This window comes from Periplaneta americana, chromosome 5, assembly GCF_040183065.1.
Source record: "Periplaneta americana isolate PAMFEO1 chromosome 5, P.americana_PAMFEO1_priV1, whole genome shotgun sequence".
NCBI classification, from domain to species: domain Eukaryota; kingdom Metazoa; phylum Arthropoda; class Insecta; order Blattodea; family Blattidae; genus Periplaneta; species Periplaneta americana.
Window position 1 is genome coordinate 103,889,182 of NC_091121.1, and position 27,406 is coordinate 103,916,587.

General features: G+C 35.5%; 1 protein-coding gene across 1 annotated transcript in view; it reads right to left on the minus strand.

Annotated features, from left to right (window-relative positions):
- Window positions 1-278: 278 nt before the first annotated feature.
- Window positions 279-27,406, minus strand: part of LOC138700056 (alpha-2Da adrenergic receptor) — a 687,508-nt gene continuing 660,380 nt past the window's right edge. Inside the window, exon 7 of the mRNA XM_069826359.1 lies at window positions 279-3,868. Within this exon, the coding sequence (XP_069682460.1) occupies window positions 3,491-3,868 (378 nt within the window). The 3' untranslated portion in view covers window positions 279-3,490. The remainder of the gene's footprint in view (window positions 3,869-27,406) is intronic.

Consider the following 27,406-nt stretch of genomic DNA (forward strand, 5'->3'; position numbering starts at 1 on the left):
CTACTTTTGTACAGTATATAGATCTTTTTGTTAAATTATTAAGTTTTGTACTTTTGTGAACTAATATCAATAAATCTATCTATCTATATTTGTATATTGAATGAATATATTATACCCCTGATCCTATATAACAGATTGACCAGCCTAATGCAGTTTCAAGACTACTTTGATCAATTTTACTATGCTGCCATCTAGTGACTTCTTTTGCAGTCACTAGATGGCAGCATAGTAAAATTGATCAAAGTTGTCTTGAAACTGCATTAGACTGGTCAATCTGTTATATAGGATCAGGGGTATAATATATTCAAAATATAAAATTAAGTGATATAATTAAAAAATCATGATTTACTTGAAACTCCGAAAAATATACGGCTTGAACGAAAAATAACCGTGCATGATACTGAAGATGGTAAAATAACCTTCTCTAGTTTTAACATTATTAACAATTTTATCGATTACCTGATTTTATATATGAATCGCCTAGAGTCAAACTGCACTTTATCCAGAAACCTGATTTGTTAGAAAAGACGGAAAACTAGTGCAGTTAGACTCCAAACCGTGATTTTACTATTGTGTTAAGACAGATAAATTCCAGTTTGACTCCAAAACGAGCAGTTCATTACATTCCCTGCATAATTCTGCATTAAAACATACTGTAATCCCATATTTCATAACTTGGAGATAGTGCAGTTTGATTCTAGGGGGCTCATATGTCCCATTATACCATATCCATCACCTTTAAGTGAACATGGAGAGCAATTCAGACATTTTCTGTAACAGGTTAAAATTCTTTTACTGTATTTATATTGCTAAAGGTATGTGCTCAGTGAATTTTTGGCTTACTATATTCAAAATTCGTTATAATATATTTTATATTTCCGTTTTATTTAACGTGAAAGTATAAGTTTAACAATAGAATGTATGGAAGAAAAGAATGAAATATCGAAGTTTTATATCATTAAAAGCTGAAATAATCAGTTATAGTACTTAGTCCTGGGAGGAAATCCCGATTATATGGTAAAATTTCTCCTTCAAGAATCAACAGATACTCTTTGATATTGTAATTCTTTGAGAATGTAGTCTGCAGTAAAATGTCTACTAACCGTCTAGTTAGCCGAAAAGTTTTTAAGATTCATTTCTCGCGGTACTGTGGTTTGCTACTAAGTGGATATTTTGTAGTAGTTAAGTTTATTATTATTAGGAAGAAAGAAAAGTACATATTGATTATAAAATAGTAAAAGTCGAATAAAAAGTCTGAAATGTCATACGATGTTATGGTGAAGTTTTAAATTATTAATTAATCTTGTTATCTAGGGGGAATATTGATTTGTGAAAGGTTATATATTGATTCATTTCATTTCATCCTGTATGTACTTTCAGTTTTGATGATTTGTTTACATTATGAAACTAATGAAGTTCAGGATACAGTCTGAATAGTTTTTAAATGCTTTTGTATCTGAAAGTATACAACGAGAGAGTAGAAAAATAAGCAAAAGGTTGTATTTCAGCTAAACAAGGCAAACATCTTCGACTATCAAAATATCGCGAGAGAAAGAAATAGAAGTAGATTGAGATAATGTAAAAAAATAGATAAAAGAGAGAATGGAAAAATTATAGAGAAAGGAAGGGAAACGAAGGCAAGGAAAGAAAGAGAGAAAGAAAAGTGAAAGTATGAGTGATTGAAAGAAAAAAGAAATGTATAAATAAATGACTCAAAGAAGTAAGACGGTAGAAAAAGAGGAATATATAGAAGGAAATATATAAAAAAGGAAATAAATGAAGGGAAAAAGAAAATATAAAAAAATAAAGAAAGATGAAAGAACACTATACTCTTATTAAAAATCACAAATCAACGGAGAAAAGCTAAACATGTATTCAAAAGTGAGAAGCTCTGTGCTTAGAACAAATATCATAGCCCACCTGTTCCTATTAGTATTATGAATTATTTTCTATGAAAATATACGCACGTATAGTCGAGTTACAAGTTCCACTCACGACCGAAAATATTTAACGCAGCGTTGCCAATGCTCGCGAGACAAGTCATAGTATTTGGATTACGAAATTATTTTTATTTACACTTTTACTACGTCATACTACTTTTGACCAATAAAACAGTACAGAACTTCGTGATTCAACCAATCATGGTTGCTTATTCTACAATTTTTATCACTTCCCTAGCATTTGGTTTTTATCACTCCCTAGCATTGTTTGTTTTTATCACCTCCCTAGCATTTGTATATTTGTTTGCCAACATTGTACTTTCAATAATTGTACCTTTTAAAATCATTAATGTTTATTTCATCATCTTTAATTAAAACTTTTCTTGTTTACATTATTTTTAGGTCATATTATAGCTTCTGCTGTACGAAATTACGCGAGATTATGGATAGTCACGTATCAGAGATTGTTTAATATTTGAGATGGAATGAAACTCCAAATCGAGCTTTCAGGTATAACTCTCTGTAAAGTTGATTTGAATAATTTCGAGGGAAAAATTGTTCCGGGGCCGGGTATCGAACCCGGGACCTTTGGTTAAACGTACCAACGCTCCACCAACTGAGCTACTCAGGAACTCTACCAGATTATTCAAATCAACTTTACAGGGAGTTATACCTGAAAGCTCGATTTGCCATAATACACGTCACTGTTCGTGAACAGAAAACCACAAAATTAAAGTCACACAGAGTTAGTGTGCACTCAATGTTGGTTGCTTGACGGTTGTTGACTTTGAAATCTGTAGATATAGAGGGAAAAACTGGATCGGTGTCTGGTAGAGTTCTTGGGTAGCTCAGTTGGTAGAGCGTTGGTACGTTTAATCAAAGATCCCGAGTTCGGTATCCGGCCCCGGGACAATTTTTCTCTCGAAATTACTGGAATGAAACTGCTTTAATAAAAATGAAACTGAATCAAGAAAGCTTTCTTGACTAGTAATCGTCCAGAGAGTTCAATGAAGGTTGTATAGTTGACACAACTTATAACAAGAGAACTGATAATTATAACATTTGAAGAGTCCACTGCAAGAATGATGGATGTCATTTGGAATACATTTTGCAGAAGAAGCAATTCAAAGTTTGAAATGCTTAGCGCTCAAAGCTTAACTGCGATTTTCCGAAAATTACTGGATAATGACTATCAGTGTTAATGCCATATAACACTGTATGTACATTCTATCTTAAGCTATGCATTGACAGTCTTGGTTCATTTTCGACAAGAAAGTGACATCCATCATTCTTGCAGTGGACTCTTCATTTTCTATCTTTATTTTCCTCTGTTGAACCCCAAATATCATACATTTTCCGAGATCTTTAATTATTTTACGCTTTTATAGTTATCGCACGGATTGGCAACGCTGATAAACGAATTTTCGGTAATGTAGAATGGAAAAAACTGATGTGTTCGCAATATTATAGGGAAGTAAAAAACTAACTTTTATATACACAGTACGGTAGTTGTTTTGTTTGTACATGTTGAACAGCAGTCCTCGCGAGTCCTACTGCAGGAAGTGGGACGTGGGGAACCGTTGAGGCTGCTGTCTGAAGTTGACGTATCGCGGGTGGAAGGGGCCGAGGGCCGCCTCGTTGGTGGACGAGGGGGCAGCTGCGGCGGCGTTGCGGTGCAGTTCGGGCAGGCGGAAGAGCCGCAGCTTGCCGGACAGCAGGCGGTGCTGCGAGCCCGCGCAGCCGGGCAGCTGCAGGGACTGGCGGTTCAGCAGCCAGTACAGCGCCGGGTTGATCGCGGAGTGCGCGTGGCCGAGCAGCAGGCAGTAGGGCAGCACGGCGCTGGCCGTGGCCACGTCCTCGGACGGGCACAGCTCCACGCACAGCGCGCAGCCCACGTACGGGAGCCAGCACACCGCCAGCACCGCCACCTGCGCAAACAGTAGGAGAAGAATTAAGTGTTGGTTCAATGGCGACAAAGATCTTCAGATTAAACAAATTTAACCAATAGGAAGACTTGGTCAAAGTTCAAATCTCTTTGGCTTTCAAACACCTTTGTGCAGTTGTTACTGTTGTTTAGTCAACTGTCCGAAGACAGATTTGAATCTCATAAGTGACACCAATATGGCATCACTCGTGAGGCAACTAAGCTAGGAGATAATGGAGTAGGGTGGCAAGTTCCTTTCCCCTCCATTGCATACATCGGCGACTAGCTACATATTACATTAATCAGACTTCAGATGTAGTCTACACAAACAATAAATTGTGTGTGTATATATATAGTTTATTAAACGACGCTCGCAACTGCAGAGGTTATATGAGCGTCGCCGGTGTGCCGGAATTTTGTCCCGCAGGAGTTCTTTTACATGCCAATAAATCTACTGACATAAGCCTGTCGCATTTAAATACACTTAAATGTCATCGACCTGGGCCGGGATCGAACCCGCAACCTCGAGCACACAAGGCCAGCGCTATAAAGACTACGCTACCGAGGTCGACAACAATAAATTGTTCTTCCTCTGCCTGATAATATGATTAATTAATGGGATTTAAAACGGCCACGTCAGTTACTATGGCTATTTACGCTTTTATCTAAAATTCTTTCAAAAATACAAACACAAACAATAGGCCTACCATAAGCTGAATTCAAACACGAATTGCAAACGTTGTCACATAAAAAACAAGGTGCACAAATGCGTTACCAACAAGGTTATTCGTAAAAATATAAAAAATGAGCAGATTTTTTGACCTAAAGCAGTGTTTAAAAAAAGAAACAAAATAATAAAACAATTACTACCAGAAAGAAATTATCTGGCGCAATTCAAAACATAAAATTCTATAAAATATTCGAATGTAGAAGCTGCGAAATGCCAAGTATAAGTAAAAACAAATATAAAATTACTAATGTAACCTCCGGATGTAAAAAGTCCGAAGGGTAAGCAACAACGGGTGAATAAAAACTAAATGACCCTGTCAAGTCCTGTACTTGATAAAAATCTCATATCTGCCTCATAGATGCACGTACATATGAACCAGAACATCAATCAGAGGTAATTTGTGTAGTATTAAAGCAAAATACGAAACCGTAGAGTCACTGGACAAAATTTCTACTATCTCCCGTCCTAGTAATATCTCAGTTGCATACTTGATGGCGTTTGAGGCGACGAGTTTACCACTTGTCCCTCTGTCCCTGCCGGCAAATGTAACTGAATTTTTTGTAGGTACTGAAACAACTGCTAGGGGATAAATATTTTCCGACATCGGAACGATGGGCTGGCTACATACGTACATACAGACACACATACATACATACATACATACATACTTACATACATATATACATACACACGGACATAATATTTAGCAATATTCAACACAACAATGATAAGATTTTTACAACAATTACATACACTGCATAAGATCGTTAAAGAAATTAAAAAAAAGTACTGTACAGGAACTAAAAATCAAACACATTCTCGACAAAAATTAATAAACAGGAACATAACTGGATAAATGTTACAAGAGCAGATAAAAAAATAAAGATTTTCTGTACAACTTTAAACTACATATCGAGGGATGGTTCCAGAGATTGTAAAGACTCGGCAGACGTCATTTTTTTGTCGAAATGGACCTAAAGTCTTATAATGGGGAAGGTTCCTAATTATGAGCACTTTAAAACTAAGACGATTACTTCGACTGGTATTTGCCCAATAAATCTGCATTGTCAATTTGTTCATCTCTTATACCAGGTGTCGCAAGAGTTCGCATGTTAAATTTAATGGATGGTAGAAGAGGCCAAAACAAATTTTTGTTACAATGATGTAATGTAACAGATATATTCTGCAGGACCAAAAATTAATCTTTACTTAAATTTTTGTTAGACAACTTAGGATCGGCGTTGCGCCGTTTGCTCAATAGACGGCATTATAATCGGGAGTGATGACTGTTCAGCTAGTACGCAAGTCGGCCCCATTTTACTTCCAGTCCGTCTCAACGCCAAACTTACCTGCATCTCCTTTAATGGAAGAGGTTCCTTTGGCGATAAGGAAACGCACATTTCACACAAAATGTTCGTGATTCCTGGACAATGTCTTTCCACACAGGTGAATAGTCCTTAGCGGACATGCTGCTTGGCCATCAAGCTCACCTGGCATCATCTGATGGAGTCACATGAGTATGTTAATGTATAGTTACCATTAAAAAGAATGAGACGATTCTTGGTCGTCGGAAGTTAAAGTTCTACAGCGCGGTTCACTCGATATCGACGTAACGATACATACCATGACAAATAGTACAAGAATTGTTACAAGGACCACAACAAGGACAAGGACCAGAATAAGGATCACGAAGAAGACAGCCATTTAAGGCCAGGATTTCACAACATAGCTCGAGTCACAAAATATCATTGCTTTACTGTACCGAATGGTAAATGCCTGCTAAGGGATCTACATTCTGGACTGCTGCTGTCATTGTCTTGTCTCGGTAGCTCATATAGTAGCGTGTCGGTTCCACTGTATAACCGAAACGTCTCGTGTTCGATCCCGGGTAAAACTTTTTTTTTATTGAGGTGTAATTAATTTGTTCAGAGCTCCTCGATTGTCTAATTTGTCGAAAATATGGAATAATTTATGTCCAATTTCTGGGTCTTACAAGTGGGCTGAACCTCGTCAAAAAAAATAAATCTTACTTGGAAGTTAAAAGTATTCTTCCTCAAACAAAAATCGTAAGAAACAAAAAGAGACCTGTTAACTTAAAATCTTGTCCACATGCCATCAGCTTCTATTACAGCTCTAAGTCGATCCGGCATGGATGTCACGAGATTGTGGAATAAGTTCTGATCCCCGGCGAGATCTTCCCAGGTGTCAACAACTTGATCCCACAATTCGTCTCGATTTCGAGGGCGTCGGTGGGCATAGGTGGCTATCCTTCTCTTTTTCAATTCCGTCCATAAATTTTCGATGACATTCAAATCAGGTGACTTCGGAGGCCAATTAATGATTTCGATCTCGGGTCTCCTTTGAAACCATCTTTGAATGCTTGCAGCATAGTGCACGGGATGGTTATCCTGCTGGAACAGCAATGTTCCTTCGGAAAAACGTTCTCGGACGGAAGGAAGGAAAATATTTTCCAGAATGTGCTCGTAAGTTCCCGCATTAAACCGGCCATCGATGCGTTCTATAACGCCAGATCCATCGTAAGACATCCACCCCCAACACGATATGCTAAAGCGCCCCGATCTTTCACGTCGGTGCACATAGCGCTGGTCATGTCGGAGACCATCCTCACGATAGACACGGACAGGCCTTCGTAATCACTCGAGATGGTTGTTTCGTCGGAGAAAATTACATTTCTCCAATCGAAATCCACTCGATTGGTAGCGAAGGCAAGACGGTCGACAGCTTGTGCTTCCCCCAATATTTCCATTTGCGCAGCCCTCCGGCTCCTAATACCGCAGTTCCTCAACCTGCTGATCACAGTCAGTGAAGAGCCGGGAACGTTAGATGCTGCTCTTATTTCGTTAGCAGTCAGAAAGGGGTCCTGTCGAACTGTCTCGAATAAGAGAGCATCCTCTTCCAATGAAGAAATCCGCGGACGCCCAGGAATAGGGCGATTTTCGACCTCCCCTAAATTTTGGTAACGATGAACCCACCTCGCGGCTGTACTTCCAGGAACACCGACCAAACGGCCAGCAGATCTAGCCCCATATTCAGCCTCAACTAGAGCTATAACTCGCTGTCTTATGTCACGTCGGTTCGCCATTACGATGAGAAATGAGGGATGACGATAATACTTTAGTGTAGACAATGACTATTTAACGTGATATAGAATTATTGAAATAAGAGGCATCTTGCACAGTAAGAGTTAATAAATCAACCCTAAATTAAATATCTAAATAACAGGATATAACAGGAAGTCCAATTGTTGCGAAACTAATCAAATTAAATCTAAGCTGAAGTAGCACAGCCATTGATAAATGTTTTGTACACAGAATTAGACTGAATTCCTATTCGACAGAACCTATAATCAATGGCTTGTCTGAACATGATAAACAAATCCTAAGTGTTTTAAATGTCAATGAACAATTTCAAAATATTAATTAAAAAACTAAGAAAGGACCGTAAATGTTGTATCTAGTGGTTATTTACATTTATGTCTACAAAATGAATCTTGGAAAAACATATATGCTACTGGTACTACTGATATTAAGAGTAAATGTATTGAATTTTTCACTTAATTTCATAATCATTTCAGTGGATGTTCTCCACTCAATGTTGTGAAAAAATTCAAAGTAAAAACATGTAGATAACGCAAGGGCTTCAAAATCTCATGTATTAAAAAGAAGAATCTATATGTAATGAGTTGCAATGTAATGATCCTCATGTTCTTAAATACTGCAAGGAGTACAGTGTAATTTATCAAAAATTATGAAAGAGAGAAATAGAATGTATTTGAATAGAAAAGTACAAAATTCAGATAATGCAATTAAACCTATTCGGAATATTATTAAATTTAAACTTGTAGATATCCTAAGAAAGAAAATATTTTTTCATTAAAACTAATGATTATAAAGCAGAGGATCCCAAATCTATTGCAAATTATTTTAACGTATTATAGTATATAGTACAGAAATAATATTGACAACTTAAACATTCAAGATTTTGCAAAAGATACTGCAATTGGTTACTTAACAGATGCATTTAATAATTAGTATTAATATATGTAATTAGTCAATAACTGCAACAGTGCTTTTTCATTCAATCATAACATGAAAGTAGTATACAAAGTGGACTGACGTCAAGGGTTGGAGGGTAGTGAGGGTCGGAGGGGGCGTGGCCAAATGAGGGATAGGGGAAACGGGGCGTGACCAAATGAGGGATAGGGGAAACGGGGTGTGGCCAAAAGAGGGATAGGGGAAAGGGGGCGTGGTCAAAGGAGGGATAAGGGGGGCTGGTTTGTGATTGGTGAATGGGTATTTGCAAGCGAGTGGTGTGGGAAAGCGATTGACGAATGAGCATGGAGAGAATGTTGAAATGAAGTGAAAGCTGTGTTACATAAGTTTCAAGGTCCATTGTTTGTTATGAAAGCTCTTGTTACGTAAGAGCCAAGGTAAATCACTCGATATGCGTGGATGTTTCGAATACACATGTTCCTGTAGGTCTTATTTGACACTTGTATTATTTTTTTTCGACCACCGCCTGTTCCCTGGCCAGTTGAAAATAATTTTCTGTTGTGAAATATGTATGAGTATGTATTACGCAGTCGGTTTAGCCATCTGTGTGAGAGGTGAATCCCGCACGTGGAAGTGAAAGTGAGTCCTCGACTATATGACATTGACTGGACGCAGCTGTCTGAAGCAGGACCCAACCAGTTCACCGCAGTTGAAAGAGAAAGTGTATCACCTTGGTGGAAGTAAAACAATGCATCAAATCGAATTCAAAAAGATGAAATAGCGGAATGGTGAGTAGAAATAAATAAAATTACTCAAATATGTGGAGAAAACTCAATTCTCACTTCAAAAATTACCTATGATTACTAGAAGTGAATAAAATGTACAGCATAATAACAATGAAGAAAACTCACTTCAACAGTCACCTGGTTGCTGTATTTAAAGAGGCATAAATAGCATGATTTATACTCTATCTATGGCTGGAAGTAAACATCTTTTACCTGATTCCAGACATTCGCGGAGCGGACTGTAATTTCTCACATCAGTTGTAAAGTACAAAGGGATATACATAAAAAGACTTGGACTTTTGAAGATAGATTGACGCATAACCAGTCAGAGGAAGTAAAATCTTTCACCTTACTCCTTCCTCAGAAAATTTAATAATAATAATAAAAATAAAAAAATAATAATAATAATAATAATAAATCCTTTTCCAAAAAATAAATGGTGTTTACATTTATAATTACACGTCGTGATGCATAGATCTAACGCATGATTCTTATCAAAATGTACATCATTAATTACATTAATCAGTGCATCACATTCAGTTTTTTTTAAAAACGTGACATTCATTTTTTAATAATTTTTTTTTTATGATCCGCGGTTGCTCTTGCTCTAACAAATGTTACTTTACTGTTATTATTTCATTGTTGTGATTATCACGATAGCGTTATTAATAATGTGATGCATAGGCCTAAATCTAACCATGATTCTTATCAAAGTGCACATCATTAATTACATTAATCAGTTCATCACATTCAGTTTTTCAATCATTTAACTAGATTGTGGGCTTATTTTCATTTAATTGTTGTAATTACATGACATTCCTGCACTCATAATTTACCCATACTATTCGTTTCCCATGTTTCTTAAAATAATATTTATGTGCCTAATTTCATCTTAATTTATTTTATTTACATAAACAGTGATGCAGAATCGAGAGAGTTTGAGACTCGCATTGAGGTCATGGGTTCAAATTCTGTGGCCGACCATAAAGACAACTGCCAAATTGGAAATTTACATGTCATGATTCATCACCACCTCAATTGCCAATACGATAAACATTAATCAAAATCTATAATTAGTTACATGAACACAAGCCATCTATGCAAAAGGATGAGACAGTTCCAGAGATTCAAAGAATGCTGTTTAACATGTCTGTTTCGTGTGCTCATTTAATAACTGAGGGAGTAGCTCAATTGGTAGAGCGTTCGCAGTGCATCACATTCAGTTTTTTTTAATCATTTAACTAGATTGTGGGCTTATTTTCATTTAATTGTTGTAATTACATGACGTTCCTGCGCTCATAATTTTCCCATACTATTCGTTTCCCATATCGCTGTAAAAACAACTCATTACGAAAATGACTCCATCTATTCAATGTGGCCTTGCACAACAAACAGGGAATATTATCCATTTAACACTATTGTTATATGATATAATTAGTACAATAATTAATGCAAGGTTTCATTAAATGGATCATTGAATAAATATACGCACTTAAAGAGGAAGTGCTAGTTTCCTCCCGCGAAGGAGATGAATTGTGTAACGTCACCACATCGATTGTTAAAAGTACAATACAATAATTAATGCAAGGTTTCATTAAATGGAAAATACTATCACTATTAATGATTAATTAATACAATTTGTTAAAACTACAATACAATAATTAATGCAAGGTTTCATTAAATGGAAAATACTATCAGCATTAATGATTAATTAATACAATAAAACTAATGCCAGGTTTCATTAAGGATCTACCTGCCGCGAGTCAACAACCTACAGTGCATGCAAGTAAACTTATTGTATCGGGTCCAAAGTCTCGAAGCCTGCTTATAAGTGAATCTAACATTGCAACATACGATTAGCTGTGTGTCTTTTAATGTTGCAATACTCTATCAGTCATCTCACGTTACAATAAGCTCAGTGATAGTATGTGAAAACTACATCACAATAATTCTCGTTATATTTAATATGGTATTTGAGTTAAATATAAAAAAGAAGCGGATCAAATTCTCCCTGTTGGCTTAAAATATAAGTCTTTAAATGGAAATTATTGAATTATAAATAGATTATGATACACAACCGAGAGAGTTTGAGATTCGCTTCTGGGAGATCATGGGTTCAAAGTTTGTGGCCAACCAATCTGACTGAACTTTTTCATGGTTTCCTTAGATGTATATTACCATTGAGCTCACTGGAGCGGAGTTATTTTACAAAGGACTAATTTTATCTATATGAGTCGGGTAGAAGTGAAGATTGAATTTACATTACGTAAGGTACTCTTTTATAGAGTGGAATTATTTCAACCTGAGTTACTAGTACGAAGGACGAAACTGGTAATTGGAATTAGATGCAATAGTCTGTAGTGCGATAATATGCACAAAAGAACTGAAGACTGTATCGAAATGAAAGGTCACAATTTCCAAAAATTTGTTTAAATACCGGTAACCATATAATGATTATTTTTCAATTTAACTTCATATCTGTCTATCGGGATGTTTGTTACCTTTTACACACAATAATGGCCGAACCGATAATATTAACATTGGAATATTATTTCGTTTTTTGCACTGTCTTTGTTGATTACTCCGAGTACACATATAACAGATTAATGACTGCTGATTAGATGTAATGAACTTACATTAGCCTACTGCATAATCATGTTGAAGCTCACATCCCAGCCACTCGACTGTGAAAGAGACACGTGTGAGAGTACCACATAACCCATGACCTTCCTTTAGATTTCTCAGTATGGTATTGAGTTCTCAAGGTCCATGTGTGCGTTGACTTTTACTTTCACCGCGCTAACCATGATTGAGAAATGGATAGAGAAAGTAAAATAACGAACTGTTGCATTAGCGACAATTTTGAATGCTATCGTTAAATATAAAAAAGAAGTGGATCCAATGCAACAAGTTGTCTATAGCAAAGAATAGTTGGTTTGATGAGGATGATGTATTGAAATAAAAACAAGTTTATGCACAAGTACTGTAAGTTTATTATGAGTAAATAAAAAGTATATAAAATATACTATTATTATTTAAAGATCTCTTGCACACGTCTTCTTTTACATGGGGGTTCATAAAATCCATGTGGCACTCTATTAACACCATATTGTAATACAACACAATCACATATCCAACTACCACAATTTAAATCTGATTATTGTTTCATGAAAATAAAGTCCCCACCTCTGTTTGGGGATTTTTTGTTAAGACTAAAGTACTTTAAGTAATTACAGTCACATTTCCAGCTATCACAACCACAATTTATCACAGTTCTGGAATTTGACGTTTCTTCTTTCTCATCCTCCTCCACATTCCAAGTACATATAATCATATTACCCTTTCCTACATTCCAGGTATCTGATACAACATTCGCTTTTCCTTTCAATGCTTCTGGTTGACACCGACTGTATCTAACGCTACTGAAAACACTGTGGTAGCTCCTTTATTTATTGCTCAGGTGTTTCCTTAGATGCATACGATAATATATATGTACCTAATTTCATTTTAATTTATTTTACTTACATAAAAATGATGCAGAACCGAGAGAGTATGAGACCCGCATCGAGGAGGTCACGGGTTCAAATTCTGTGACCGAGTATAAAGACAACTGCCCTTCCGCTCCACTCCTAAGATGTTAATTCCAACATTATCGAATACAACCATCATCTACACCTCATTACCTATGTTAAAATAAAACATTTCTGACACCGATTGTATCTAACGCTACTGAATATGTACCTAATTTCATTTTAATTTATTTTATTTACATAAACAATGATGCAGAACCGAGAGAGTATGAGACTCACATTGAGGAGGTCACGGGTTCAAATTCTGTGGTCGACTATAAAGACAACTGCCCTTCCGCTCCACTCCTAAGATGTTAATTCCAACATTATCGAATACAACCATCATCTACACCTTATTACCTATGTTAAAATAAAACATGTTTGACACCGATTGTATCTAACGCTATTGAAAACACTGTGGTAGCTCCTTTATTTATTGCTCTGGTGTTTCCTTAGATTCATATGAGTAATTTAGCATTGAGCTCACTATTTTAAAAAGTGTCACGAAATAACGTTCCTGCGCTTATAATTTACCCAAACTATTCGTTTCCCATGTTCCTTAAAATAATATATGTACCTAATTTCATTTTAATTCATTTTATTTACATAAAAAATGATGGTTATTGCTCTGGTGTTTCCTTAGATGCATAAGAGTAATTCAGCATTGAGCTCACTATTTTAAAAAGTGTCACGAAATAACGTTCCTGCGCTGATAATTTACCCACACTATTCGTTTCCCATGTTCCTTGAAATAATATATATGTACCTAATTTCATTTTAATTAATTTTATTTACATAAAAAATTATGGTTATTGCTCTGGTGTTTCCTTAGATGCATATGAGTAATTTAGCATTGAGCTCACTATTTTAAAAAGTGTCACGAAATAACGTTCCTGCGCTCATAATTTACCCACACTATTCGTTTCCCATGTTCCTTAAAATAATATATATGTACCTAATTTCATCTTAATTTATTTTATTTACATAAACAATGATGCGCAACCGAGAGAGTATGAGACTCGCATTGAGGAGGTCACGGGTTCAAATTCTGTGGCCGAATATAAAGACGACTGCCAGATTGGAATTTACATGTCATGATTCATCACCACCTCAATTACCAATACGATAAACATTAATCAAAATCTATAATTAGTTATGGTTACGTCACCTTTCTCGGGGTTGGTTGCTATCCCAACATGAACATCTGGCATGGTTGCACAACCGACCTCTGGAGCGGATGCTGTCCCAATGGCGGCGCCAACATCCAGTCAAGTATGTTCTGGATCTGTGTTTGCGTTATCGGATAGAGCTTTCAAAAATCGTTTGAAGACTTATATTGCTCTAAATCTAACAAATCATGAGAGTGAATTAAAAGATATTTGAGACTGCATCACTGATGAAATCCGAGACATTTTAAAGAGACATTTAAGTGAGTACTCTGCTTTAAAATTTAACATATTTGTTGAGCAAAATATAAAAAAAAAAAACGTAATGATATTTCAATAAATGTTTTTGCACTTGACGAGAATGATTATGTATTTCCTCTCAGGATGTGCGAAATGGAATTACCAAATCACAGGGCTTTGTTATACATTAGTAATGATAGAGAGTTTTGGATTTGAAATACACAAGTTCATTATATGTTTGTATGACGAATGGTATAAAACCTGAGGATATGGAAGCATGATTGAGAGTCATGAATGTCACAATTGTGTGAATGTTAATGATTAAACTGAACCTAGTCATTGTGGATTGAGGATGGGGATGTGCTTGTTAAAAGAAAATAGTAACAAAATAACATTATATGTATATATTGATTCATAAAAAAAAAATAACATGTAGTGAGTATTCAAATACTTTTTCAGTTAGTGAATTCCAAGACAATCCATTTCTTCCAAATTATACACATAACTGGTGATAAATTGTTCCAAGAATTCTTTCTTTTCCACACCCTTTGTATAAATACACTGAATCAGCATCATTGTAATTAACATAACCAATACGATTAGTTTCACGGCGTCCAGTGACGGGGTGGTTTCAGCATAAAACAGCATCCTTGCTGTAAATTCCCGTGGAGACGGCAAGTTCTTTTAAAATACAGTGTTGTTTATTCAAGCTTCTTGGAAACCTTGTACGTCAGTTATCATAATGGACGTCCTGAAACAAAATAAAAGCGGCGTAGCATGATACCTATTGTAAATTGTATAATGTCACAGAAAAGAAAAACGCAAACACATATACTTACATTTTTAAACATATGATATGAATAAAAGCACTTTATACATAACCCAATAAGACACTTTGAACATTGTGTTCGAACAATGCTCTTACACCCTTTTTGAGCACATCTCTTCCTCCCTTTCAATGGGATATATTGAACCCAATGATTTATACAATCATATCGAGATACTCCATCATATGTAATCGGGGAAGAAGTTAGTTGCACACCCAGTTTCTCTGTCCCCATCATTGCAAATGATGCGAAAATGGAATTCTTGTTACATATAGGTCACATTTTCGACAAGTTTTTGCAAACATGTCACATTTTCAACATATTGTTACATATAGGTCACATTTTCGACAAGTTGTTACATATAGGTCACATTTTCATCATTTTGTTACGTATAGGTCACATTTTCTACAAGTTGTTCCATACATGTTACATTTTCAACATATTGTTACATGTACGTCACATTTTGGACAAGTTGTTGCATACATGTCACATTTTCAACATATTGTTACATATAGGTCACATTTTCGACAAGTTGTTGCATACATGTCACATTTTCAACATATTGTTACATATAGGTCACATTTTCGACAAGTTGTTACATACATGTCACATTTTCAACATATTGTTACATATAGGTCACATTTTCGACAAGTTGTTGCATACATGTCACATTTTCAACATATTGTTACATATAGGTCACATTTTCGACAAATTGTTACATATAGGTCACATTTTCAACATATTGTTACATATAGGTCACATTTTCGACAAGTTGTTGCATACATGTCACATTTTCAACATATTGTTACATATAGGTCACATTTTCGACAAAGTGTTGCATACATGTCACATTTTTCAACATATTGTTACATATAGGTCACATTTTCAACAAGTTGTTGCATACATGTCACATTTTCAACATATTGTAAAATATAGGTCACATTTTCGACAAGTTGTTGTATATATGTAACAAGAATTCCATTTTCGCATCATTTGCAATGATGGGGACAGAGAAACTGGGTGTGGAACTAACTTCTTCCCCGATTACATATGATGGAGTATCTCGATATGATTGTATAAATCATTGGGTTCAATATATCCCATTGAAAGGGAGGAAGAGATGTGCTCAAAAAGGGTGTAAGAGCATTGTTCGAACACAATGTTCAAAGTGTCTTATTGGGTTATGTATAAAGTGCTTTTATTCATATCATATGTTTAAAAATGTAAGTATATGTGTTTGCGTTTTTCTTTTCTGTGACATTATACAATTTACAATAGGTATCATGCTACGCCGCTTTTATTTTGTTTCAGGACGTCCATTATGATAACTGACGTACAAGGTTTCCAAGAAGCTTGAATAAACAACACTGTATTTTAAAAGAACTTGCCGTCTCCACGGGAATTTACAGCAAGGATGCTGTTTTATGCTGAAACCACCCCGTCACTGGACGCCGTGAAACTAATCGTATTGGTTATGTTAATTACAATGATGCTGATTCAGTGTATTTATACAAAGGGTGTGGAAAAGAAAGAATTCTTGGAACAATTTATCACCAGTTATGTGTATAATTTGGAAGAAATGGATTGTCTTGGAATTCACTAACTGAAAAAGTATTTGAATACTCACTACATGTTATTTTTTTTTTATGAATCAATATATACATATAATGTTATTTTGTTACTATTTTCTTTTAACAAGCACATCCCCATCCTCAATCCACAATGACTAGGTTCAGTTTAATCATTAACATTCACACAATTGTGACATTCATGACTCTCAATCATGCTTCCATATCCTCAGGTTTTATACCATTCGTCATACAAACATATAATGAACTTGTGTATTTCAAATCCAAAACTCTCTATCATTACTAATGTATAACAAAGCCCTGTGATTTGGTAATTCCATTTCGCACATCCTGAGAGGAAATACATAATCATTCTCGTCAAGTGCAAAAACATTTATTGAAATATCATTACGTTTTTTTTTTTATATTTTGCTCAACAAATATGTTAAATTTTAAAGCAGAGTACTCACTTAAATGTCTCTTTAAAATGTCTCGGATTTCATCAGTGATGCAGTCTCAAATATCTTTTAATTCACTCTCATGATTTGTTAGATTTAGAGCAATATAAGTCTTCAAACGATTTTTGAAAGCTCTATCCGATAACGCAAACACAGATCCAGAACATACTTGACTGGATGTTGGCGCCGCCATTGGGACAGCATCCGCTCCAGAGGTCGGTTGTGCAACCATGCCAGATGTTCATGTTGGGATAGCAACCAACCCCGAGAAAGGTGACGTAACCATAACTAATTATAGATTTTGATTAATGTTTATCGTATTGGTAATTGAGGTGGTGATGAATCATGACATGTAAATTCCAATCTGGCAGTCGTCTTTATATTCGGCCACAGAATTTGAACCCGTGACCTCCTCAATGCGAGTCTCATACTCTCTCGGTTGCGCATCATTGTTTATGTAAATAAAATAAATTAAGATGAAATTAGGTACATATATATTATTTTAAGGAACATGGGAAACGAATAGTGTGGGTAAATTATGAGCGCAGGAACGTTATTTCGTGACACTTTTTAAAATAGTGAGCTCAATGCTAAATTACTCATATGCATCTAAGGAAACACCAGAGCAATAACCATAATTTTTTATGTAAATAAAATTAATTAAAATGAAATTAGGTACATATATATTATTTCAAGGAACATGGGAAACGAATAGTGTGGGCAAATTATCAGCGCAGGAACGTTATTTCGTGACACTTTTTAAAATAGTGAGCTCAATGCTGAATTACTCTTATGCATCTAAGGAAACACCAGAGCAATAACCATCATTTTTTATGTAAATAAAATGAATTAAAATGAAATTAGGTACATATATTATTTTAAGGAACATGGGAAACGAATAGTTTGGGTAAATTATAAGCGCAGGAACGTTATTTCGTGACACTTTTTAAAATAGTGAGCTCAATGCTAAATTACTCATATGAATCTAAGGAAACACCAGAGCAATAAATAAAGGAGCTACCACAGTGTTTTCAATAGCGTTAGATACAATCGGTGTCAAACATGTTTTATTTTAACATAGGTAATAAGGTGTAGATGATGGTTGTATTCGATAATGTTGGAATTAACATCTTAGGAGTGGAGCGGAAGGGCAGTTGTCTTTATAGTCGACCACAGAATTTGAACCCGTGACCTCCTCAATGTGAGTCTCATACTCTCTCGGTTCTGCATCATTGTTTATGTAAATAAAATAAATTAAAATGAAATTAGGTACATATTCAGTAGCGTTAGATACAATCGGTGTCAGAAATGTTTTATTTTAACATAGGTAATGAGGTGTAGATGATGGTTGTATTCGATAATGTTGGAATTAACATCTTAGGAGTGGAGCGGAAGGGCAGTTGTCTTTATACTCGGTCACAGAATTTGAACCCGTGACCTCCTCGATGCGGGTCTCATACTCTCTCGATTCTGCATCATTTTTATGTAAGTAAAATAAATTAAAATGAAATTAGGTACATATATATTATCGTATGCATCTAAGGAAACACCTGAGCAATAAATAAAGGAGCTACCACAGTGTTTTCAGTAGCGTTAGATACAGTCGGTGTCAACCAGAAGCATTGAAAGGAAAAGCGAATGTTGTATCAGATACCTGGAATGTAGGAAAGGGTAATATGATTATATGTACTTGGAATGTGGAGGAGGATGAGAAAGAAGAAACGTCAAATTCCAGAACTGTGATAAATTGTGGTTGTGATAGCTGGAAATGTGACTGTAATTACTTAAAGTACTTTAGTCTTAACAAAAAATCCCCAAACAGAGGTGGGGACTTTATTTTCATGAAACAATAATCAGATTTAAATTGTGGTAGTTGGATATGTGATTGTGTTGTATTACAATATGGTGTTAATAGAGTGCCACATGGATTTTATGAACCCCCATGTAAAAGAAGACGTGTGCAAGAGATCTTTAAATAATAATAGTATATTTTATATACTTTTTATTTACTCATAATAAACTTACAGTACTTGTGCATAAACTTGTTTTTATTTCAATACATCATCTTCATCAAACCAACTATTCTTTGCTATAGACAACTTGTTGCATTGGATCCACTTCTTTTTTATATTTAACGATAGCATTCAAAATTGTCGCTAATGCAACAGTTCGTTATTTTACTTTCTCTATCCATTTCTCAATCATGGTTAGCGCGGTGAAAGTAAAAGTCAACGCACACATGGACCTTGAGAACTCAATACCATACTGAGAAATCTAAAGGAAGGTCATGGGTTATGTGGTACTCTCACACGTGTCTCTTTCACAGTCGAGTGGCTGGGATGTGAGCTTCAACATGATTATGCAGTAGGCTAATGTAAGTTCATTACATCTAATCAGCAGTCATTAATCTGTTATATGTGTACTCGGAGTAATCAACAAAGACAGTGCAAAAAACGAAATAATATTCCAATGTTAATATTATCGGTTCGGCCATTATTGTGTGTAAAAGGTAACAAACATCCCGATAGACAGATATGAAGTTAAATTGAAAAATAATCATTATATGGTTACCGGTATTTAAACAAATTTTTGGAAATTGTGACCTTTCATTTCGATACAGTCTTCAGTTCTTTTGTGCATATTATCGCACTACAGACTATTGCATCTAATTCCAATTACCAGTTTCGTCCTTCGTACTAGTAACTCAGGTTGAAATAATTCCACTCTATAAAAGAGTACCTTACGTAATGTAAATTCAATCTTCACTTCTACCCGACTCATATAGATAAAATTAGTCCTTTGTAAAATAACTCCGCTCCAGTGAGCTCAATGGTAATATACATCTAAGGAAACCATGAAAAAGTTCAGTCAGATTGGTTGGCCACAAACTTTGAACCCATGATCTCCCAGAAGCGAATCTCAAACTCTCTCGGTTGTGTATCATAATCTATTTATAATTCAATAATTTCCATTTAAAGACTTATATTTTAAGCCAACAGGGAGAATTTGATCCGCTTCTTTTTTATATTTAACTCAAATACCATATTAAATATAACGAGAATTATTGTGATGTAGTTTTCACATACTATCACTGAGCTTATTGTAACGTGAGATGACTGATAGAGTATTGCAACATTAAAAGACACACAGCTAATCGTATGTTGCAATGTTAGATTCACTTATAAGCAGGCTTCGAGACTTTGGACCCGATACAATAAGTTTACTTGCATGCACTGTAGGTTGTTGACTCGCGGCAGGTAGATCCTTAATGAAACCTGGCATTAGTTTTATTGTATTAATTAATCATTAATGCTGATAGTATTTTCCATTTAATGAAACCTTGCATTAATTATTGTATTGTAGTTTTAACAAATTGTATTAATTAATCATTAATAGTGATAGTATTTTCCATTTAATGAAACCTTGCATTAATTATTGTATTGTACTTTTAACAATCGATGTGGTGACGTTACACAATTCATCTCCTTCGCGGGAGGAAACTAGCACTTCCTCTTTAAGTGCGTATATTTATTCAATGATCCATTTAATGAAACCTTGCATTAATTATTGTACTAATTATATCATATAACAATAGTGTTAAATGGATAATATTCCCTGTTTGTTGTGCAAGGCCACATTGAATAGATGGAGTCATTTTCGTAATGAGTTGTTTTTACAGCGATATGGGAAACGAATAGTATGGGAAAATTATGAGCGCAGGAACGTCATGTAATTACAACAATTAAATGAAAATAAGCCCACAATCTAGTTAAATGATTAAAAAAAACTGAATGTGATGCACTGCGAACGCTCTACCAATTGAGCTACTCCCTCAGTTATTAAATGAGCACACGAAACAGACATGTTAAACAGCATTCTTTGAATCTCTGGAACTGTCTCATCCTTTTGCATAGATGGCTTGTGTTCATGTAACTAATTATAGATTTTGATTAATGTTTATCGTATTGGCAATTGAGGTGGTGATGAATCATGACATGTAAATTTCCAATTTGGCAGTTGTCTTTATGGTCGGCCACAGAATTTGAACCCATGACCTCAATGCGAGCCTCAAACTCTCTCGATTCTGCATCACTGTTTATGTAAATAAAATAAATTAAGATGAAATTAGGCACATAAATATTATTTTAAGAAACATGGGAAACGAATAGTATGGGTAAATTATGAGTGCAGGAATGTCATGTAATTACAACAATTAAATGAAAATAAGCCCACAATCTAGTTAAATGATTGAAAAACTGAATGTGATGAACTGATTAATGTAATTAATGATGTGCACTTTGATAAGAATCATGGTTAGATTTAGGCCTATGCATCACATTATTAATAACGCTATCGTGATAATCACAACAATGAAATAATAACAGTAAAGTAACATTTGTTAGAGCAAGAGCAACCGCGGATCATAAAAAAAAAATTATTAAAAAATGAATGTCACGTTTTTAAAAAAAACTGAATGTGATGCACTGATTAATGTAATTAATGATGTACATTTTGATAAGAATCATGCGTTAGATCTATGCATCACGACGTGTAATTATAAATGTAAACACCATTTATTTTTTGGAAAAGGATTTATTATTATTATTATTATTATTTTTTTATTTTTATTATTATTATTAAATTTTCTGAGGAAGGAGTAAGGTGAAAGATTTTACTTCCTCTGACTGGTTATGCGTCAATCTATCTTCAAAAGTCCAAGTCTTTTTATGTATATCCCTTTGTACTTTAACAACTGATGTGAGAAATTACAGTCCGCTCCGCGAATGTCTGGAATCAGGTAAAAGATGTTTACTTCCAGCCATAGATAGAGTATAAATCATGCTATTTATGCCTCTTTAAATACAGCAACCAGGTGACTGTTGAAGTGAGTTTTCTTCATTGTTATTATGCTGTACATTTTATTCACTTCTAGTAATCATAGGTAATTTTTGAAGTGAGAATTGAGTTTTCTCCACATATTTGAGTAATTTTATTTATTTCTACTCACCATTCCGCTATTTCATCTTTTTGAATTCGATTTGATGCATTGTTTTACTTCCACCAAGGTGATACACTTTCTCTTTCAACTGCGGTGAACTGGTTGGGTCCTGCTTCAGACAGCTGCGTCCAGTCAATGTCATATAGTCGAGGACTCACTTTCACTTCCACGTGCGGGATTCACCTCTCACACAGATGGCTAAACCGACTGCGTAATACATACTCATACATATTTCACAACAGAAAATTATTTTCAACTGGCCAGGGAACAGGCGGTGGTCGAAAAAAAATAATACAAGTGTCAAATAAGACCTACAGGAACATGTGTATTCGAAACATCCACGCATATCGAGTGATTTACCTTGGCTCTTACGTAACAAGAGCTTTCATAACAAACAATGGACCTTGAAACTTATGTAACACAGCTTTCACTTCATTTCAACATTCTCTCCATGCTCATTCGTCAATCGCTTTCCCACACCACTCGCTTGCAAATACCCATTCACCAATCACAAACCAGCCCCCCTTATCCCTCCTTTGACCACGCCCCCTTTCCCCTATCCCTCTTTTGGCCACACCCCGTTTCCCCTATCCCTCATTTGGTCACGCCCCGTTTCCCCTATCCCTCATTTGGCCACGCCCCCTCCGACCCTCACTACCCTCCAACCCTTGACGTCAGTCCACTTTGTATACTACTCATGAATAAAATTGAATGCACATTAAATTAAATACTATTGTAAACACGTAGATTAAATAGTTAAAATTAACTGAAGGTGTGAGACTGAAAAAATCCAAAGCCATACTTTTAACAAAAATTGTTTTGTGCGAGTGCATTTCTTACACATATGGGAAAAGCTATTAATAAAATATTGTAATAATTACTCAACAAATGACATAGCCTAAGGACTCTAAACCTTTGTAAAAGTTTGTCTATTATATATATATATTTTAATTTCATTTTAATTGTTAGTTTTATATATATATATATATATATATATATATATATATATATATATATATATATGCATTTACATTGTATATGTGTGTGTATAAATGTATTCATTAGATTAACGTTTATAATATTATAACTTGTAATTCTGTATTGTTTGGGATCATTAATACTTAATCTCAGGACTTTGTAAAACTCTATTTCAACGTTATTTAGACAAAAAAAAAATCGTTGTGTAGACTAAGAATCGAACTCGCACTCTTCTACACAACACGCAGAAGTCTTACCGTCTGAGCTATTGAAACGACACGAAAGTGTTCCTTTCTGTGTGGAGTGTCGATCTAGTCAGAAAGGTCCATTGTCGATTTAACTACACGATTTATGTATATATTTATATTTTATTTACTTAATATTATCATATTTTTTGCAGTTTTTGAAGTAAATTTCGGAACGATGCTAGTAACAAACCAAATAGCCTGAATTTAAGTAACTAAATATTCGTTATCTTGTGTATCAGTGCTCTGGTCTCCGATCATGCGCAGTGTCTTACATCTGAGACTTAGGAATATTCAATCGTCTCATCCTTTTCCAGGGAAACTGTACGTCACTCCTGTAAATGATGAGGAGGACCTAAGAAACAGGACTTTGTCCGCAGCGGTCTGATACGTGCTATCTCTGGGATCTTTGAGAGTCCGACAGGCAATGGTTCGTCGCTGTGGCCTCTGTTCAGAGTTCAATAATGCTCACTTTGAGCACCCCCTCTAATTATTATACATAGGGTCGGCAGCCAACAGCTCTATACAGTAGGGTGATATGTGCTTTATGTGACGCTGTGCTCTTAACTCTAACACCATCTAGTGGGCGAAGATCGCGACGCCGATCCTAAGTTGTCCGATAAAAACTGTTTGTCTTGACTTCCTCTACAGTCCCTTAAATTTAATGCATGAACTTTTGAGACACTCGGTATGTATGTCTGCGATCATAATTAAAAAAAAACTCGGACAAATGACATTCTAAATCGACAAGTTCCCAATCTTTTTCTACCAGAGACATCCACAGTTCTTACCACGGTTTGTTATCAAAAGTTGAGAATATAATATTGCTGGACCTGAACATGGGAATATTCAGTTTATATTTGTAAAAGAAGGAATCATTTACTCTCAGCGAATTTACTACATTGCGCGAACGGCTTTATGTCCCATACGATGGAAACCACACACGATTTTATCAGTGTAACAATTCAAAGCCCTTGTCTATAAGCAAGTTTAGCAAACACAGGACCGCCAAGAGCGACAGTAATCGAATGACTCTTCTGAAAGGAAGGACGATCCAAAGAAGTGTATAAGTTTGAATAGATGAAACGATGGACAATCAGATCTCTATCTATGTCGGACTTTGTTTCATCTTAATGTGATTGAATATCGTGTTAAACGTGGTTTTTGACATTCATACAAGGTAGTAAGCAGAAAATTGTCACTTAAATAATTTATTTAATCTCACAGCATTAAGGCCATAAGGCCTTGTCTTCCATCCTACCAGATAGCACATATAAATACAAAAAAGAAATACAAACACTGATGAAAATAATACAAATTAAGTTAAAGCCCTGTAGAGGGTCAACAGAGTCAAAAGAACACTATAGAGCTCTCATCGAGCTAATACAAGAAAAGAGAAAGAAAACAGAGATAGCAATGATGATATTGATAACTGACAACAACAACAACAACAATAATAATAATAATAATAATAATAATAATAATAATAATAGTAATAATAATAATAAATACATTACATATTAATTTTCAATTTTACAACAGCATAGTTACAATATTTACTATATGTCATGGGTTAAGGTGAAGTTGCGCAACCTAACATGTGTTCAACAAGCAATTCCACGAACTAGAATGTGATTTTTTAATTTAAATTTGAATTTTGATATTGTCCGACAGTCTCTGACATGGTCAGGGAGAGAATTCCAGAGGCGTGGAATAGATATGCTGAAAGATGATGAGTAGAAGGATGTTCTGTGCAGAGGAATAGAGAGAAGGTACATGTTCTGGGTTCGAGGTAGTGAAAGGTAAACAAAACGAGATGCTAGGTAAGAGAGTGTGGAGGTGTGGATGATTTTAAATAGTAATAAGAGAGAGTTGAAGAATCTTCTTTCTTTAAGTGGACTCCAAGACAACAATTCTAGTGACGGTGTTACATGATCGAATTTTCTAATGTTACAAACGAAACGAACGCAGATATTGTGAACACGCTGTAGTCTATGGGCAAGATCAGTATTTAGATTCGTGAATAGAGAATCGCAATAATCGAAGTGGAGCATCACTAAAGTTTGGATCAGGTTCTTTTTAAGGCTGAGAGGTAAAACGTTGATGTTTGAGGGAATGGATTATGGAGAAAGTTTTCTTACATATGTAGGTCACTTGACTTTGAAAATTTAAATTTGAATCTAAATATACCCCTAAATGTTTTACTGTCTTACTATATGTAATTGTAGTATTATTTATTTTTGTATTTGATACAGTGGCTAGATCTATTCTGTTTAATGCTCGTTGGTGCCCCATTATTATAGCTTGTGATTTGTCTGGATTTAGTCTGAGTCCAAATTTTTTGCGCCCATTGAGCTACAGATGCTAGATCTTCATTAATTCTGGTCACAGAGTTATTGATTGTACAAGTTCGGGAATGAATGTAAAGTTGTAAGTCGTCAGCGTATAGGTGGTGTTTTGAATATTTTAAGATCTTTGTTACGTCGTTTATATAAAGCGTAAAAATAATGGCCCAAGAACCGAGCCCTGAGGGATTCCGGCCTTGACGGTACGCCAATTTGAAGAATGACCACCGGCTGATACACATTGTTGGCATTCGCGAAGGTAGGAATCGAAGCAAGCAACGGCACTGTTAGAAAGATTGTAGGTTTTTAGTTTACATAAAAGGAGATCCGTGTCAACTGTGTCGAAAACTTTGCTGAAGTCTAGTAATGTCAGTAGTGTTAATTCTCCTCTGTCGCTAGCTTCTCGAGTATCTTCAATCACTTTTAAAAGGGCAGTAGTAGTATTATGTCCTGCACGGAAACCAGATTGGTAGTCGTCAAGTAAGCAATGCTCATTGAGGTAGTCAGTCAGTTGCTTATGTACTACGCGCTCCAGTGCTTTTGATAAAGCTGGTAAGATGCTAATCGGTGTGTAGTCGTTTGGGGATTCAGGAATTTTATTTTTCGGGATAGGTCTAATGAGGGCTTGTTTCCAAAGTCGAGGATATGTAGAGGTTATGAGTGAGGCGTTAAAAATGTGGGTCAAGGTTGGTAGTATTACGTCAATAATTTTCTGGAGCAGTTTTATTCCAATCCGAACTGATCCTTCAGCTTTGGTCGAAATACGCTTTATTGCCTTCTTTACGTCATCATGTGAGAGGTATAGAAAGTGAAACTTTTCCCTCTCTGGTAGGGTAATACTGTTTAGTTCGTCAATTGTATGTTGTTTTGTTGTTTCGTTCACGCCCGTTGTTTGTGTCAAAACAAATATTGGTCATTCAGTTCGTCAACTGTGAATGGTGTCCCGTCTACCTGAGTCTTGCTGCGCCCTAAGCCTATTGTTCGTAAGTTCTTCCACAGGTCGGCTGAATCTGAGTCCGGTGTTATAAGTTCATGGAAAAACCTCAGTTTTGCATTTCTTATTGCCTGAGTTGTTTTGTTTCGTGACTGTCTATAATGTTGAAGATTTGCGTCAGTTTTATCATGTCTGTACTTACGATGTGCCACGTCTCTAGAATTCATTAGGGTCTTGATTTCAGTAGTCATCCAGGGGGCAGGAGCTCTCTTAACACGTCTCGTCTGAATGGGCGCGTGATTGTCGAATAACGATAATATATATTCATTAAGTCGGTCAATTTTTTCGTCTACTGTCCGTAATGTCCAGTTAGTATGCCATGGTATTTTCAGCGCGTCTGCAGTTAATGCTGTATCGTCAACACGTTTTAAGTCACGGAATGTTACAGTTTTGTGCGCTGTTTGGGACATTTGACAGAATATGTGAGATAGATTATATCGTGACCTGATATGCCTGACCGTGCTTTAATACATAGTCAGGATTATTTGTAGTTACAACGTCAAGTAGAGTTTCACTATGCTGAGTGTGATGTGTCGGTTTGAGGGGAAGTACAGTCATATTACACGATTGGAAAACTGTCAGTAGTTGTCTAGTAGAATAGTCTTCAGTTGCAATTAGATTTGTA